Source organism: Drosophila willistoni (genome assembly GCF_018902025.1).
Source record: "Drosophila willistoni isolate 14030-0811.24 chromosome XR unlocalized genomic scaffold, UCI_dwil_1.1 Seg41, whole genome shotgun sequence".
Classification (NCBI taxonomy): domain Eukaryota; kingdom Metazoa; phylum Arthropoda; class Insecta; order Diptera; family Drosophilidae; genus Drosophila; species Drosophila willistoni.
The window spans coordinates 1,706,200-1,721,629 of record NW_025814058.1 but is presented as its reverse complement, the minus strand read 5'-3'; the positions used below and the strand labels follow the sequence as shown (position 1 = coordinate 1,721,629).

The 15,430-nt window shown below is 38.4% G+C and overlaps 5 protein-coding genes across 5 annotated transcripts; 2 read left to right on the top strand and 3 right to left on the bottom strand.

Moving 5' to 3' along the window:
• Nucleotides 1-6,412: 6,412 nt before the first annotated feature.
• LOC6642977 lies at nucleotides 6,413-6,960 on the bottom strand. Its single transcript, XM_002065874.4, has 3 exons — nucleotides 6,926-6,960; nucleotides 6,623-6,829; nucleotides 6,413-6,555 (listed from the first exon to the last, which is right to left on the bottom strand). The coding sequence occupies exons 1-3, from the start codon at nucleotides 6,948-6,950 to the stop codon at nucleotides 6,413-6,415; spliced, it is 375 nt and encodes a 124-aa protein (XP_002065910.3). The 5' UTR covers nucleotides 6,951-6,960.
• A 332-nt stretch (nucleotides 6,961-7,292) lies between these two features.
• Nucleotides 7,293-7,806, top strand: LOC124460753. The gene is made up of 3 exons (XM_047012304.1): nucleotides 7,293-7,366; nucleotides 7,432-7,632; nucleotides 7,700-7,806. Exons 1-3 carry the CDS (start codon nucleotides 7,333-7,335, stop codon nucleotides 7,765-7,767), a joined length of 303 nt encoding a protein of 100 aa, XP_046868260.1. The 5' UTR covers nucleotides 7,293-7,332; the 3' UTR covers nucleotides 7,768-7,806.
• A 1,962-nt stretch (nucleotides 7,807-9,768) lies between these two features.
• LOC6642975 lies at nucleotides 9,769-10,132 on the bottom strand. Its single transcript, XM_002065872.1, has 2 exons — nucleotides 9,895-10,132; nucleotides 9,769-9,833 (listed from the first exon to the last, which is right to left on the bottom strand). The coding sequence occupies exons 1-2, from the start codon at nucleotides 10,130-10,132 to the stop codon at nucleotides 9,769-9,771; spliced, it is 303 nt and encodes a 100-aa protein (XP_002065908.1).
• Nucleotides 10,133-14,182: 4,050 nt separating this feature from the next.
• LOC6642973 lies at nucleotides 14,183-14,551 on the bottom strand. The gene is made up of 2 exons (XM_002065870.1): nucleotides 14,317-14,551; nucleotides 14,183-14,256 (listed from the first exon to the last, which is right to left on the bottom strand). The coding sequence occupies exons 1-2, from the start codon at nucleotides 14,549-14,551 to the stop codon at nucleotides 14,183-14,185; spliced, it is 309 nt and encodes a 102-aa protein (XP_002065906.1).
• Nucleotides 14,552-14,827: 276 nt separating this feature from the next.
• On the top strand, nucleotides 14,828-15,171 carry LOC26530017 (the record flags this gene model as incomplete). Its single annotated transcript, XM_015178308.2, has 2 exons — nucleotides 14,828-15,053; nucleotides 15,107-15,171. Coding segments are annotated over 2 exons (291 nt in total), but the record flags the coding sequence as incomplete, so codon positions are not given.
• Between the last annotated feature and the right edge of the window lie 259 nt (nucleotides 15,172-15,430).

Below are 15,430 nucleotides of genomic sequence, written 5' to 3'. Positions count from 1 at the left end.
TGCATTGCGTTCCCCGTTCCCCTCTATATAGCACACATTTATGGGTTATATTTTGTGATATATGGCAAAACAAGTTCGTTTGCATCCCAAATAGAGCTTTGGGTTTTTTTTTTTTTTTTTGTTTTGGGGCCGAGCCTCCCATTTCTCAGGGCGGCCTAAAAGTATGCCAGGAAACAAGTTTCATATTTGTGTTGCTTTTCTTTTTCTTCACCAAACTCACCTCCACATTGGGGCAGCTCAGTCGACTCTCGGCTATTTCCACTCCCACTGGCATTTCCACCAGCTGCATTGATGCCTCTCTCAATGTCGTCTCTGCTATGGTTGTTGTTGTTGTTGGTGGTGGTATTGCTGTTCTCACTATGCTTCTTGCCACGCCAAACACTCACGCCAAAACATTCCGCACAGCAGCAAAAGACAAAACCCAGTATTAGCAATATCCAAGCGACAACCATTAGCACTATGGTCGATGTTGAGCGATAACTATAATTTTCGCCCTCAATCAGTACAAGGACACTGTCCGATGTTAGATTCCCATGCTGGCCAACAAATCGGCTTGTCTCCTCCTGTTCATTGTGAAAGTCATCTAATACTGGTGCTGGTGCATAAATGCCATCGACATTGGCAAGTGCGGCATAACTGCCGCCCAAAAATGGTTGCAATTTGGTTAAACGTACAAAAGTATAGTTTGACATGGTATCGAAGCAATCACAGATCAATAGAAAAGAATGAAATGTTTTTAATCATACGCAGAAAACAACACAAAAAAACAAAAAAAACAGATTATAATAACAACAATAATAAAAAGGAGATAGAGAATATTAAACTAGTTCACTTTATGTCACACACCGAAACGTGAGACTGTGCGGTTCGTTAAGCGTTTACCAACTGAATTGTGTGTGAAAAATTTGATACAACAACCAGCTGACGCCTAAAAGCAACAACAACAAATTTGATTTTGTTTTTGTTTTTGTTTTTGTTTTTTTTTCGGCCTGTGCAATATCTTTATTATCATCACAATTTTTTTTCTTCTTTTTTTCCATATTATTTTCTCTGTGTTGTTGCTGTTGCTGTTTTCTTTTGTTGATTTAGGCAGATAGATCTGTCTCTTGTTTAAACATTGCGTACTTGTGTATTAACGCCTGGCCTGGGTCTGGTTGGGTTTCAACTTTTCTGGTACCGTATTGAACGACGTATACTTGTGCTTACCCAAGAGAGTGCCCCCCACATGGAGCCGATCGAGTGTGGTGAGTTGTGTCAGGGAGAGCTTTTTGAGAGCTCAGCCAAAAACCTGACTGGAAACTTTTCTGTGTACCTATAGGGATTTCATTTGAATACCATGCTAATATGGTAAATCAATAACATTAATCCAAAACTTTATCTGAAATTAATGTTGTGTGACATTTTTTATAATGCACACTGGTTGAAGAGCTATTCATAAAAGATGGCACTTGGATTAAAATGGAATATTGATCTAACAAAATCGTTTTGAAAACAGTTTTTAAATAGTTCATCGTTCATTGCATCGAAAATGGAAAACATCAGGTTTAATGGAAACTTTGCTCGAATAAATTCTCGTATATAATACTCTTTTAGGGTATTTAAATGTCATTGTACGCCTCGAAATTTAATTTTTTACCAGTTGTCATTTAATTAAATATTGTTTTGAATAATATTAAAATGCTGTATAAATATTTTCTTTACATTAAAACTGAATTTTATCAAGTCCACTGTTTCAGTATTAAGACATTTTTGAAAAGCTAAAGTTAATATTATGGAAATGTTCAAGGGATTATACATTTATTTTTTAATTCTTCTAAGTGGTGAGTAAATCCAGAAATCAAGATAATATAATTCCAACTATAACTAAATATGTTATTAAATTATTATTTTCAGCTGTAACAATCATTTCCACAGACTCTAAGGATTCCCATGAGATACCGTTCGAGGTAAAGCATGTCAATGATAATGCTCAACAGATGAGACCTCTGACTGAATCAAATGAATTGAACGATTATGAATTTGATGATTCAAATTTTGATGAGCATAAATTGTCACGCATGTTGGAAGTTATCGGTGGTGAATTCTTTAGCGGAGATCTTGCACATAGTCAAGAGAATGATCAGGACTATGGTAATGATTATGAAATAGAAGATCGTGTAGTGCGATATGCAATGAATAATATGAACCATCAGGAAATGTAATTAGATCACTAGGACAGTTAAGAAATCCTGAACAGAACAAACTGAAATAAGTTCAAGGCACTCTTAAGCCATAAAGTTTTCTTTAAAGTAAGTTTAATGTGGCATATCATTCATTGTATGTATGCAACTGACAATGAGTCGTATAATTTCTAGATCCTCATGATGGTCACAAATAAAGAAGTAATAGTTTAATAACAGTTTATTTATTTTTTTGTAACAAACGGGATGTCGCTTTTTGTGGTCTTGCAGCATTTTAAAGTCCTTAACAACTTTAACAGCAATTTTCGGTTTGATAGGGTGGTAAAATTGGATAGTTTGGATTCCTGGGTTCAGGTAGCCATTCAACGGGTTCCAGTGGATCTGCAATGGTCTGACATGGAATTACTATGGGTTCCAAAGGAAGTCCAATAGGTTCATAGGGATTTACAATGGGGTTCCCCTGAACTTGACCTGGAAGAGGAAACTCTGGCTCTAATGGATTAGGGCCTGGATACCAGCCAGATTGTCCATTACCACAACCGCATCCAAGTCCTTTTGGTATATCGAAACCACCTGGATTAAATCCTGGCTGGTAACCTTGATGCGGATTGCACCCACAGCCGCAAGAACTGGGGCTAGTGCATTCTATAGGCGGCATTGTAATTATTGGTCCTCCAGGATTTGTTTTTCCTCCTGAACATTTGGAAGTCGTGCTGCGTGGTGTAGTACTGATTATTGGTCCTCCTGGGTTGGAGCAACCACTAGTACGAGTGGTCTTGCTAGATGGTGTAGATGATCCTCCAGGATTTGTTTTTCCTCCTGAACATTTGGAAGTCGTGCTGCGTGGTGTAGTACTGGTTGTTGGTTCTCCTGGCTTCGTGCAACCACAAGGACGACTGGGCGTAATAGATGGTGTAGATGATCCTCCAGGATTTGTTTTTCCTCCTGAACATGGGGAAGTCGTGCTGCGTGGTGTAGTACTGGTTGTTGGTTCTCCTGGCTTCGTGCAACCACAAGGACGACTGGGCGTAATAGATGGTGTAGATGATCCTCCAGGATTTGTTTTTCCTCCTGAACATGGGGAAGTCGTGCTGCGTGGTGTAGTACTGGTTGTTGGTTCTCCTGGCTTCGTGCAACCACAAGGACGACTGGGCGTAATAGATGGTGTAGATGATCCTCCAGGATTTGTTTTTCCTCCTGAACATTTGGAAGTCGTGCTGCGTGGTGTAGTACTGGTTGTTGGTTCTCCTGGCTTCGTGCAACCACAAGGACGACTGGGCGTAATAGATGGTGTAGATGATCCTCCAGGATTTGTTTTTCCTCCTGAACATGGGGAAGTCGTGCTGCGTGGTGTAGTACTGGTTGTTGGTTCTCCTGGCTTCGTGCAACCACAAGGACGACTGGGCGTAATAGATGGTGTAGATGATCCTCCAGGATTTGTTTTTCCTCCTGAACATTTGGAAGTCGTGCTGCGTGGTGTAGTACTGGTTGTTGGTTCTCCTGGCTTCGTGCAACCACAAGGACGACTGGGCGTAATAGATGGTGTAGATGATCCTCCAGGATTTGTTTTTCCTCCTGAACATTTGGAAGTCGTGCTGCGTGGTGTAGTACTGGTTGTTGGTTCTCCTGGCTTCGTGCAACCACAAGGACGACTGGGCGTAATAGATGGTGTAGATGATCCTCCAGGATTTGTTTTTCCTCCTGAACATGGGGAAGTCGTGCTGCGTGGTGTAGTACTGGTTGTTGGTTCTCCTGGCTTCGTGCAACCACAAGGACGACTGGGCGTAATAGATGGTGTAGATGATCCTCCAGGATTTGTTTTTCCTCCTGAACATGGGGAAGTCGTGCTGCGTGGTGTAGTACTGGTTGTTGGTTCTCCTGGCTTCGTGCAACCACAAGGACGACTGGGCGTAATAGATGGTGTAGATGATCCTCCAGGATTTGTTTTTCCTCCTGAACATTTGGAAGTCGTGCTGCGTGGTGTAGTACTGGTTGTTGGTTCTCCTGGCTTCGTGCAACCACAAGGACGACTGGGCGTAATAGATGGTGTAGATGATCCTCCAGGATTTGTTTTTCCTCCTGAACATGGGGAAGTCGTGCTGCGTGGTGTAGTACTGGTTGTTGGTTCTCCTGGCTTCGTGCAACCACAAGGACGACTGGGCGTAATAGATGGTGTAGATGATCCTCCAGGATTTGTTTTTCCTCCTGAACATTTGGAAGTCGTGCTGCGTGGTGTAGTACTGGTTGTTGGTTCTCCTGGCTTCGTGCAACCACAAGGACGACTGGGCGTAATAGATGGTGTAGATGATCCTCCAGGATTTGTTTTTCCTCCTGAACATTTGGAAGTCGTGCTGCATGGTGTAGTACTGGTTGTTGGTTCTCCTGGCTTCGTGCAACCACAAGGACGACTGGGCTGGCCACTGTGTGGTGAAGGTCTCCTAGTGGAGGTTTTCGATTTGGGTGTTGTAGTTTTGCGAGTTGTTGGTTTGGGAGTATGTTTTGTAGAAGAATTATGAGGATTGCAAGGCTGAGGATGTGGTCTTGGATTTGGAGATGGCTTATGGCAACCGCACGAACTGGGTTTCGGATGAGGATGAATGGGACTACAAGGATGGGGATTTGGTTTTCGGGGTGGCTCATGGCAACCGCACGAACTAGGTTTCGGATGAGGATGACTGGGACTACAAGGATGGGGATTTGGTTTTCGGGGTGGCTCATGGCAACCGCACGAACTAGGTTTCGGATGAGGATGAATGGGACTACAAGGATGGGGATTTGGTTTTCGGGGTGGCTCATGGCAACCGCACGAACTATGTTTTGGATGAAGATGAGTTGGACTACACGACTTAGGATGGAATTTTGGTTTTTGACATGGCTCATGACAACTCCTTCCTCCGAATCCTTTTCTACCAGCTTCACCTTGGCATGATCGACCAGTGTCATGCTTTTTGCCACCATGGTTACCTACAAGTCCTGGTCTTCTTTTTTGTTCACCTCCGCCTTTTCTTTGTGGGTTCACTAGTCCGGGTCTTCTTTCCCTCTCTCCTTGACCCAATCGTCTTGGTCTTCTCTCTCTTTCTCCTTGACCCAATCGTCCTGGTCTTCTCTCCCTTTCCCCCTGAGTAAATCCTCCAGACCATCTGATAGCATTGCGTTCACCTTCGCGACGAGGCGCGATCCGTTCGCGAAAAGCATCACTTTGCTTCACAAATTGAAGGAGAACAAAGCTCACTAAAAAAAAAAAAAATTTATCAACATAATTTTCCTTGGGAAAGGGAATCAGTCTTAAGTTCTTACCGCAGATGCAGATCAATGTTAGCTTCATAATTCACGAACCCTATAGGATCGGTTATTAATTGCAACTGTATCTCAATGGGATTCGCTCAGCTTCTTTTATAGTAACTAAAATAATTCGACTAGCAATTGTGCAAATATTTATGGAACGTCTATTTTGGGACCGACAATTATATTCCAAATATAGGACCGACTTAGGTGTCCAAAATATGTGAAGTTCTCTGACCCAAACAACATATTGATAAAAAGAAAACAAACTTTTGTTTAACCAAGTCGTGGAAAATTTTATGAACTTTTTTTTTTCAAAATGTATACCTATATATGTATATCTATATATGTATTGCATACACATGTACATATATACATAGTAAGGCGCAGGGCTTTTGTTTTCAAGAGAGTGAGCTCAAAAGAGTCATAAATTCCCATCAAGAAAAATCAAAACAATTTCGTGTGAAAAGTTATATGGAGAATGGACAAGCATGACGACGACGCCGACGAGGATGATGATGGTGATAGCGATGGCGATGGGGATGTGCGTGCCTGGCTCATCATCAGCATCAGCATCAGCAACAGCAACAGAGCATCAGGATGAATAAGACAAAGTTGTCTGTCTGGAAGTTCCATCATATTTCTTTTCTCTTATGGTAATGCCAAGTACGTGAAAGATGCAACGAATAGAGCTGAGCAAACCAGAGCAGAACAGTCGACTGCGACTGTTGATTCCACGAAGGCTAGACTTAGAAGATTTATACACGATGAATATATAAGGATGAAGGCAAAGATAAAGAGAGAGAGAGAGAGAAAGAGAGAGAGGCTGATTCTCGATTATTGCTCATAAGATATACCATTTTTTATTTTTGCCAAAAACTTTAAAGAACATTTTCTTTGTCAGAATATTTTGTATTGGTTTTTTTTTTTTTCATTTTTCTTTCATCCTTTTACTCAGCTGTTGTTGGAGTAGGAGCTGGAGTTGGTCGAGATGTTGGTCGAGATGGTGGTCGTGGAGAGGGTGTTGCAGGTCCACCGCGTAGAGCATCGGCAACATCACGGCAAGCCAGCAATGAGCAACGAACGGCAGTTACTGTTCAACAAATAATTAAATTAAATTTGGTATTACACTCTTTGTGGCTAATTTGTTAATATCTTACACTGGCATGAAGCCCTGGCCAGTTCACAACGTGATATGTTGCGCCATCTTGAATTATCCCTTCGGCAACGAGCATTGAATGCATCCGTGACATCATCGCGACGTCCCAAACGGCGTTCATTGGATTGGCAAATTCGATTTTGACGCTCGCAGAGTTGTCGTCCACCTCCCTGGGCCTCTACGGCCAGGAAGCATACGGAACATAATGCTTAAGGGGCAAAAGAAAATTATTGTTTTACAGATGTTCCATGGCCTTGTAAACAGGACTCTTTTTTTGTTTTTGTTTTTGTTTTAGAAAGCTTACCCAATAGGAGTAGAATGCGTGACATGTTGTTTGAAAGAAACTAACTTTGATTCTGTGATATTGGATTGTCAGTCGAAGAGCTTTTATACAGGGTTTCGTAGGCCAGGAAATAAACATCTGGTTCTTTCACTCAATGGCCCATTATCTTTTACATGGATTATATCCGAAAAACTTAAATAAATGAAACAATACAATTGAGGAAGTTCTTTAGTTCCTTTCATTGACAGTTTTCGTTTCATTAATGCATAACTCTTTTGTTTTAAGCTAGACAATTGTCCAGATGTTGGAACAATGGTTTTTAGCATAAGCGTCCCTTTATATAAAGTTCAGTTCAGTCATCAATCTATGGTAGTTACCGATACGTTGTTAAACTGCGAATAACATCTCAAAAACTAGCTGACAATATCATGCATTTCAAGGCAATTTTGTTTCTCTTCTCGGGTAAGATAACTAACAGGATAAAACCAAAAGAAAATTTTTGATTTCCATTTTTCATACACTCTTAGTCGTCTGTCTTGGCCTTATTCAGGCTCAGAATCAGGATTGCCAGACTCTAAGACGTGACTGTGACCGTTGCGTTCCACGTTTAAACGATCCTGAAGATCGTAATATTCCTGGCATAAATCGTTTGTGCCGCCAAAAGTTGCGTCGAACCTGGGTATGGCGTAATATCAATCGTTGTGAACTGACCGAATACAGTTGCAGAGGTAAGTTCAATCTTATAACGCTCTTCTTATGGATTGATTCAATAACGTACTTGAATTTTTATTCTAGGAGCTGATCGTCTGATGAATTGTGAAGTCATAGCTGCCCTGGCTGGCATGACTCGTCGACCAGAGTAAAAAATAAAGGGCGAATATCGAGAAAAAATATTAAAATGGAAAGGCAATGAAATACTAAATACAAATTTTTTTTGGAAAATAAATTTTATTTAAATGCAAAATGAATGAAAAGTGTATTACTAAATATCAATAGGCTTACGGTCATAACCTAAAAGTATGCAATTGATTTCTTTTTACGTATTCAAGTAAGGACTTGGACTTGGTAAAATTACTTAAACATTAATTGTGTTAGCTTTGAATGCTTTGAATGAGCTGCTTTAATTTGAATAATTTCTATTGTTAAGTTGAGAAGTAAAGAAGTCTTTTAAAGCAGCTTTGATTAAATGACTTACACAAGCTACTTGGTCTACCATATACCCATGCTCCAACAAAAATCTTGTTTCACAAATTAGAAGCCACAGAAACCAACAACACCGACCGCAAGCAACAGCAGTAGCAACCATTTATTCCTCTTTCATATCCATCTCCATCTTCCCATTCCTTGTAGTTGAACAAAACCCAAAGCCGAAAACAAGTGACGCCTTTTGTCCTCAGCCGTCCATGATGGCCAGTGTCCAACTATATATTCTTTCCCTCTCCTTTTTGTATTCGGCTCCTACTCCTTCTCATTGTGCCTTCTCTTACCCTTGGACGAGTTCGTTGAGTCTCTCTGTTGCACTTTTGAATTTAAACTTTGTCTGGGGCGTGTTTAAAATTTACTTGCTTAGAAATTCAATTCAAAAGCGATTATCACCACTTAGCTGTCAACGACACGACACGACACGACGCCAAAAACTCCAAGTCCGAGGCAAAGCACTTTGGAAACACTTGACAAAGGGCATTTATATACATATACATATCCATATATACTTATACATATATATATATATATATATATGGATGTTGGCTCAAATAAAATTTACACTTACAAGTGGCGCTAAAGTCAAGTGCGATGCATTTTCTCTCACTCTTTTATTTGGTTTGATTTCGTTTCTTGTTTTTTTTTTTTTCCGTCTTTATTTTTGGTCTCTTTACAGAACGTCAGCTGGTCAGACATGTCCAAAGTGGTCGAGGTTAGAAGCGATTGCCGAGGCATATGAGGGGGATGCAGAGACAACACTGGTTGGTGTGGCAAATGTGGTCAAGAGTTTTCATAAAGTTCATCCGTCCTAAGCATTTTTCAAGTGCAGCAAACGGCCAAAAAGGAGATTTTCAATTTCAAATATTATATAAGCAGTTGGCACACTCACAACCGAGTCGTTGTCTCTGTCTCTGTCTCAGTCTCCGATGAGAGCGTTGTGAAAATCATTTCCACTTCACTTTGAAATTTTCGATTATACACTACGTTTTGAAAGAAATTGCAGTACAATGAGTTTGATAAGAGATTGGATCATTCGGTGAAATAAAGTTTTTGAAAATTTTTGAAATTTTCATAATTATTTTTCAAACAATCGGTTTTAAAGCTATTTGAGTGAATCTTCCTTTTGGAAAGATGGATCACTTTTATCGGAATCATATGAATCAGACTAATAAAATCATCCCAAAAGAAAGAAGACTACAATTTCTATATACTATATACATACGTGTCAGATGTGCAAAACTATATCATTTTCGATTCAGCCAAAATGATTTTATTTATTGTTTTTAAGGGTATTTCAATATTCGCCTAAAGCTATTATTATAGTTTCTTCTATGATTTTTGCTACACATTCATAAAGTACATAATCATGTTCATGACGTGTAGTCAAGTGGTGGGTCTTAGGTTGGGTATGGATGGACGACGGGTAAAAGCTTAAACCGCTACAAGTATTTAAAAAGCACTTCACCTATACAACATGCACACACACTCAAAGAGAAAACAAGTCAGAAAGAGGAGGGGAGGGGGAGCGAAGAAGAATAAATGAATATTAAAGGCAAATTGAACTGCAATGTATTGTGTTTATTATGTTTAAATCCACAATTGATTTGATGTGTCTGTTTTGTTATATAATCATATTTTCATATCATATATATTTAAGAGATTCAAGTACGTCGGGGCATGCCAGCCAATTCGGCAATGACGACACAATCCAGTTTTCTGGTATGAGCTAAAGAATATTACAGTTTTAATGATTAAATGAACATATGAGATCACTTAACAGCACTCACCACCGCAGGCAATCACCTGCAGATCACAGCGGGTTTGATTGATCCATCTATAACGGTTACCGACCTTCTGGCGACAACCATCGTTCATGAATTGAACATTATTGGCAGGATCGTTTAATCGCCTGGTGCAGGCATCGCATCGCAGTCGCAACTGCCGACAATCGGGCTGCTGGGCATTTACCAAATTGCCACAGCAGATCATCAGGATGAGAATTGCGAAAATGTTTAGTAAATGCATTTTAAAGTACACTGTCTTTAGATCACTGATTCATCTATGGAGACGTTATCAGCTTTTTATACTCGTCTGCAACTAGGAAATGATCTTTAAACCAGCTGTATCTTTGTATTATTTGTTCTTCTCGATGACCTATTGCCATATTTTAAACAAAAAGAAACAAAGATTCCAGATGTTAACCAACAATATGAGACATAATAACTATAGGATTTATTGCATTCGAGTTTTGGGTATAAATAGTCAGGATATCAAAATGAATGCAATCAGAAAATTTCACAAGTTTCATCTCAACGTTATCCAGAAATAAAAATGTCAAAAATTCTGCTCTTCTTGGGTAAGTTTATCTGACGGTTAACCAACTTTTAAGTTACTAACTAAAACAATTTGGTAAACTTTTTAGTTCTTTGCTGTCTATATTTGGTGCAAATTCAGGGTCAAGCTCCGTCCGATCGCGAATACTGTAATCGCTTGACACGTGAATGCGTACGTTCGGAAGGCACAGTGGGTCCCAATGATGATACTGTGGGCATCTATAACGATTGGTGCCGTCGCTCTAATCGCAATTGGCGGAATATAACACGTTGCCAATTGGTGCGAGCCTCTTGTGAATGTAAGATCAATGGCGGGTCTCAAAAGTCATGTGGTATTGATTATGATTTCGTGAATTTTCTCATTTCAGTGACTCTGATACGATGTGCCAATCTAACTTGTGCTAATGTTGCTGGAGTTTTGCGGAATTAATTTGTTAAATGGATAAAAATGCACATAAACTAATCACACATTTTGCAATCAAAATAAATTTGATGTCTATCATATTACAATGTCTTTTTATCGAAAGTAAACTAAACCTAAATTCGGTTGCTGCTTCTTACTAATATAATTGGTTTTCATAGACTAGATAGAGTACTACAGTGTGTTCTTTGGTTACACTGTCTAAATGTTCCTTTTTAGACCAAAACAACATTGCTCACATTTTTTTCTTAGATAAAGATAAAAAGTCGAATTAAATAATAGACTTCATGTTAATTGGAAACATTTCTTTAACTTTCCCTGTGAAACTTTGGAATCGCTGATCTCTTATATCGGAAGTTCTTGTTGACTTGTTTTACTTATCGTGATCAAAGGAGATGCTAGGATATGTAGTTAGCATCAAGAGATTTAGATAGTGGATAGAAGGAAGAAATTATTTATAGACATGGTGGCAATTGAGAACATTTCCTTCACTTTGTAAAACTTTTTAATTGCTGATCTCTTAAATCGGTAGTTCTTATTGACGTATTATCCTCCTACTTTTGTATATGCTAATGAAATGCTAGGACTTGTAGTTAGGTTTTAGATTTGGATCGCAACATGCTAATACGGATAATTGAAGGTTTAAACATTTTATTAACAACTTGAAGTTTACGATATGTAGATTAAAAGCATTTTAATTTATTTCCATTTAAACAACTTTAATATTTGTGTATAGATATTATTTGTTGTCTGTTGATTAGATAGTGGACAGAGATTCCTCAATTACGTCTACGCATTCCAGCCAATTCAGCTACGACACCACAGTCGAGTTTCCTGCGATGAGCTATATTGGATATGTAGATATAAAAGTAAATAAGTGAGTGCAATTGACAACATTGGTGTTTTCAATTCATTTAACCTGCGCAGCTAATCTCTTGCAATTGGCAACGTGTCACTCCTGTCCATATCCAGGTTCGGATGGTTCTCTGACGGCATTCCCGATTATAGTCGGGTAGTAGGTTAATCACATCATTCAACCTTCTAACACATGCATCGCAACGTTCTCTTAAACGGCGACAATCTGGTTGCTGAGCATTGACAGAAAGGCAGCAGCTGATGACCAGAAGGACGCTAAGGATGCTAAATAATTGCATTTTAATGTGAAAGTTTTCCGTATCTTATGGTTTGACAAGTCAGAATGGTTTACGGATACATTTGAAATGGGAGAATTATCCGCTTATATAGCTCACGAGAATCAGGAAATAATGATTAAGCAGATGTTCTTTAGAATCAACTTTATATAATCAGCTCATACTATGTGAAAGTAATTTCAATGGAACAAGTGCAGATGATTGCCATTATTCATATTGTATCTTATGATATAAAAGTCTTCTTAACCAATCTATACAATAACCTATACAAATTCTTATATCTTTTTTCCTGATCAGCTTATTTGGGTATAAATACCTTTGGGATTGTAAATGTCCAGGCAGAGAATTATACAAGTTCAATCTCAAAGCAACTTTAAAATCCAAAATGTCAAAAATTCTCTTACTCATAGGTAAGTGTATGATGTGTGTATGATCTAGTTGAAATATGTAGATTCTCAAAACTTTTTATGTCTGTCATTTAGTCCTTTGCTGTCTATGCTGGGTGCACTGTCAGGGTCAGGCTCTGACGGATCGCGAATACTGTAATCGCTTGACACGTGAATGCCTACGTTCAGAAGGCACAGTGGGTCCCAATGATGATACTGTGGGCATCTATAATGATTGGTGTCGTCGATCTAATCGCAATTGGCGGAATATAACACGTTGCCAATTGGTGCGAGCTTCATGTGAATGTGAGTATTATAGATTTAAAAAAAAAAACCGAAAAGGATTCGAATTGTATCCATATTTGCAGTGACTTTAATTCGATGTGCTAATCTCTCCTGTCAGAATGTTTTGGCTGTTCTACTATAAATGACAATTTATTCAAATGTCATATTTTGATATGCGTTCATTAAATAAACACTATGAAAACTGTATAAAAGATTGTTTATATTATTTGAAAACTGGAATAGATCAGAAACCTTCCAATAATAATAAATGCATATATTGTAAAGACAATTTTCTTGAAAATATTATGATATTCATCATAAATCTCCTTCCACTTAGAATTATATATTATATTATATAGACAAATAAAACCAAGATATATATGGAATCTTGGCGAAATAAAAACTGGAAATGGAGCATGTATTCATGTCCGTTCTTTTGTCAAATCTTTCTTTTAGGCGACTGATTAAATTGCTGTAGTCGTGGTTTGTAGCAAAGGAATTCTGATGACTGTCCAGGGGTTTTAGAGTCTTTTTAGGATCTTTGTAAGTCGGGAGATGTTCTTACTGATCCAGGGGACTTCAAGTACCACGTAGATCTCTTCTTCAGAGGTTAGCAGATGCACATTCCCTAGAACTTCGATTTTAAACTTTTCGATCAAGTTCCAGTTTGTCCTGCTTGTAGTATCCCAAATAGAGGTCCATATTGGCTTTAAGAAGGCCTTATAGACCAGCAAGTTATTTAGTAGGCACAGTTTTGATCTCATTCCAGTCATCGAAAGATTTTCCAAGATTCTTCTTTTGCTAAAGAGCACCTCGCACTTCTCAGTCTGCCTATGATCCAGTATAAGAACTAGGCAAGGCATCAAGCCAGGACATACCAGGACATCTTTCTCGTCCCATGGTAAATGTTGTCTACGTGGACTTTTTGAGGCTGATCCCGATAGTTAATTGCCTCAGCCATGATGTCCCTGGTGTCTAAATATCTCTGAAGGTTTCTGTAAGTGACTGTTGGTGACTTTTGTAAATATATTTTTCAGGTGTTGTAATTTTGCGAAATTTTTTATAGTTTTTTTGTAAGTTACTGTTACATTGATAAACTTGGGCCTCTTCCATTTATTTGCTAAGTATAAAGGTATGATTAGTTCTTAAGATGCTTCAAGTAAAAGCCCATATCAGAGCAAACGACAGATTTGAACCGTATATAAAATATATCCCGAATGTTTAATTGTTTAGTTAACAAGGTGTTCAAAAAAATGAGATTTATCTGTGTAAAATAATTTTTATACAAGGAAATTCGGTATGTATTTTATTGAATAATAACTTCAATATTTAATTGAATAAGACAAAAGTAATTTAAACAATCGAACATATGTTTATTGATGACCTATTTCAAGCCGCACAGCTGTTTTCGATATCAATGACTTCCTTAAACGATCGGCGTTTTTGATGTGTAAACATTAACAATTTGTTTTATTTTTCGATGCTGCTTAGTCATTCATTTAGTTGTCCCTTCGTCGCCTTCTCATGCCGGCCAATAAAGCCACAGTCTCGCAGTCTAATTTCCTATCATGATCTATGTTGAAAATAATGGCAATTAAAAGCGATACTCAAAATTAAAAGGCTCAAAACTCACTTTCACAGGCTATAATTTGCATGTCACAGCGGTTCACATCGCGCCAAATCCATGTATCACTGATCCATGCACGACAGTTCCGATTAATGGATTCCAAATTGTTGACAGGATCGGTAAGACGGCGTGCACAGGGCTCACAACGTTGCCTCAATCTACTGCAGTCATTTCTTTGAGCCCGAATCGTAATAGAGTAGATGATTAAAATCAGCATACAAATAATGCTGGGCCAGTGCATTTTGTTTTTATCAAGCGAACTATATCAACTGATGCAATAAAACTGATCTGGTCTGGGCTATATATAGGAGATGTTCAGGGTTTCGCAAAGAGGTTAAGATTGGCAGAACAAAAGGACTATTCTTATCTTTGTATTCAAAAATAGAGCTTTGAACTACTTTCAGGAGCTATAAATACGAGATATTTTGATGTCATTTGCATAATTGCATCATGCTGAAAATATCTATATTGTTGGGTAAGTTGAATTTTCTATATTTTCATTCGATTTTTTGTTTGTTATCCTTTCATACTTTTAGTTCTTTGCTGTGTGCTGTGGTCACCGATTCAGGCACAATCTGAGCGTGAATATTGTGAGCGTATATATCGGAATTGTCTGTTTCATACGCCTAGATTGGGGCGATTTGATGAGACTATCAATTCATATAATCGCTATTGCGATCGTGAGTCTCGTGGACGTTGGACTTATGTGACGCGTTGTCAAATGGAAAAGGCTACTTGCCTATGTGAGTTTGAGTCATCAGATCCCTTTTTGATTCTAATGTCTATACATTTCCAGTGACTCTGACGCGCTGTGCTGATATTTCCTGCCATAATATAGCTAACGTTTTGGATTTGGTTTAATTTTCAATAAAATATGAAATATTTTTCTTGCTCATTGAATTAAATATCATCTGTTTTACATACTTATATAAACGATTTTATGCCTTTAAAATGCTTCAGTTTAGTTTCATATTTACACCTGTTCAGATATGTTAAAAACCTTGTTATTCATGGGTGAGTTTCCGTATTAAGTCGAAAGTAAAGTTCATTAACTCATCAAAAAATTACTTAGTGCTATGCTATGGCTGTTTAGCAAAGGGTCAAGATGTAGTTTTTTGTA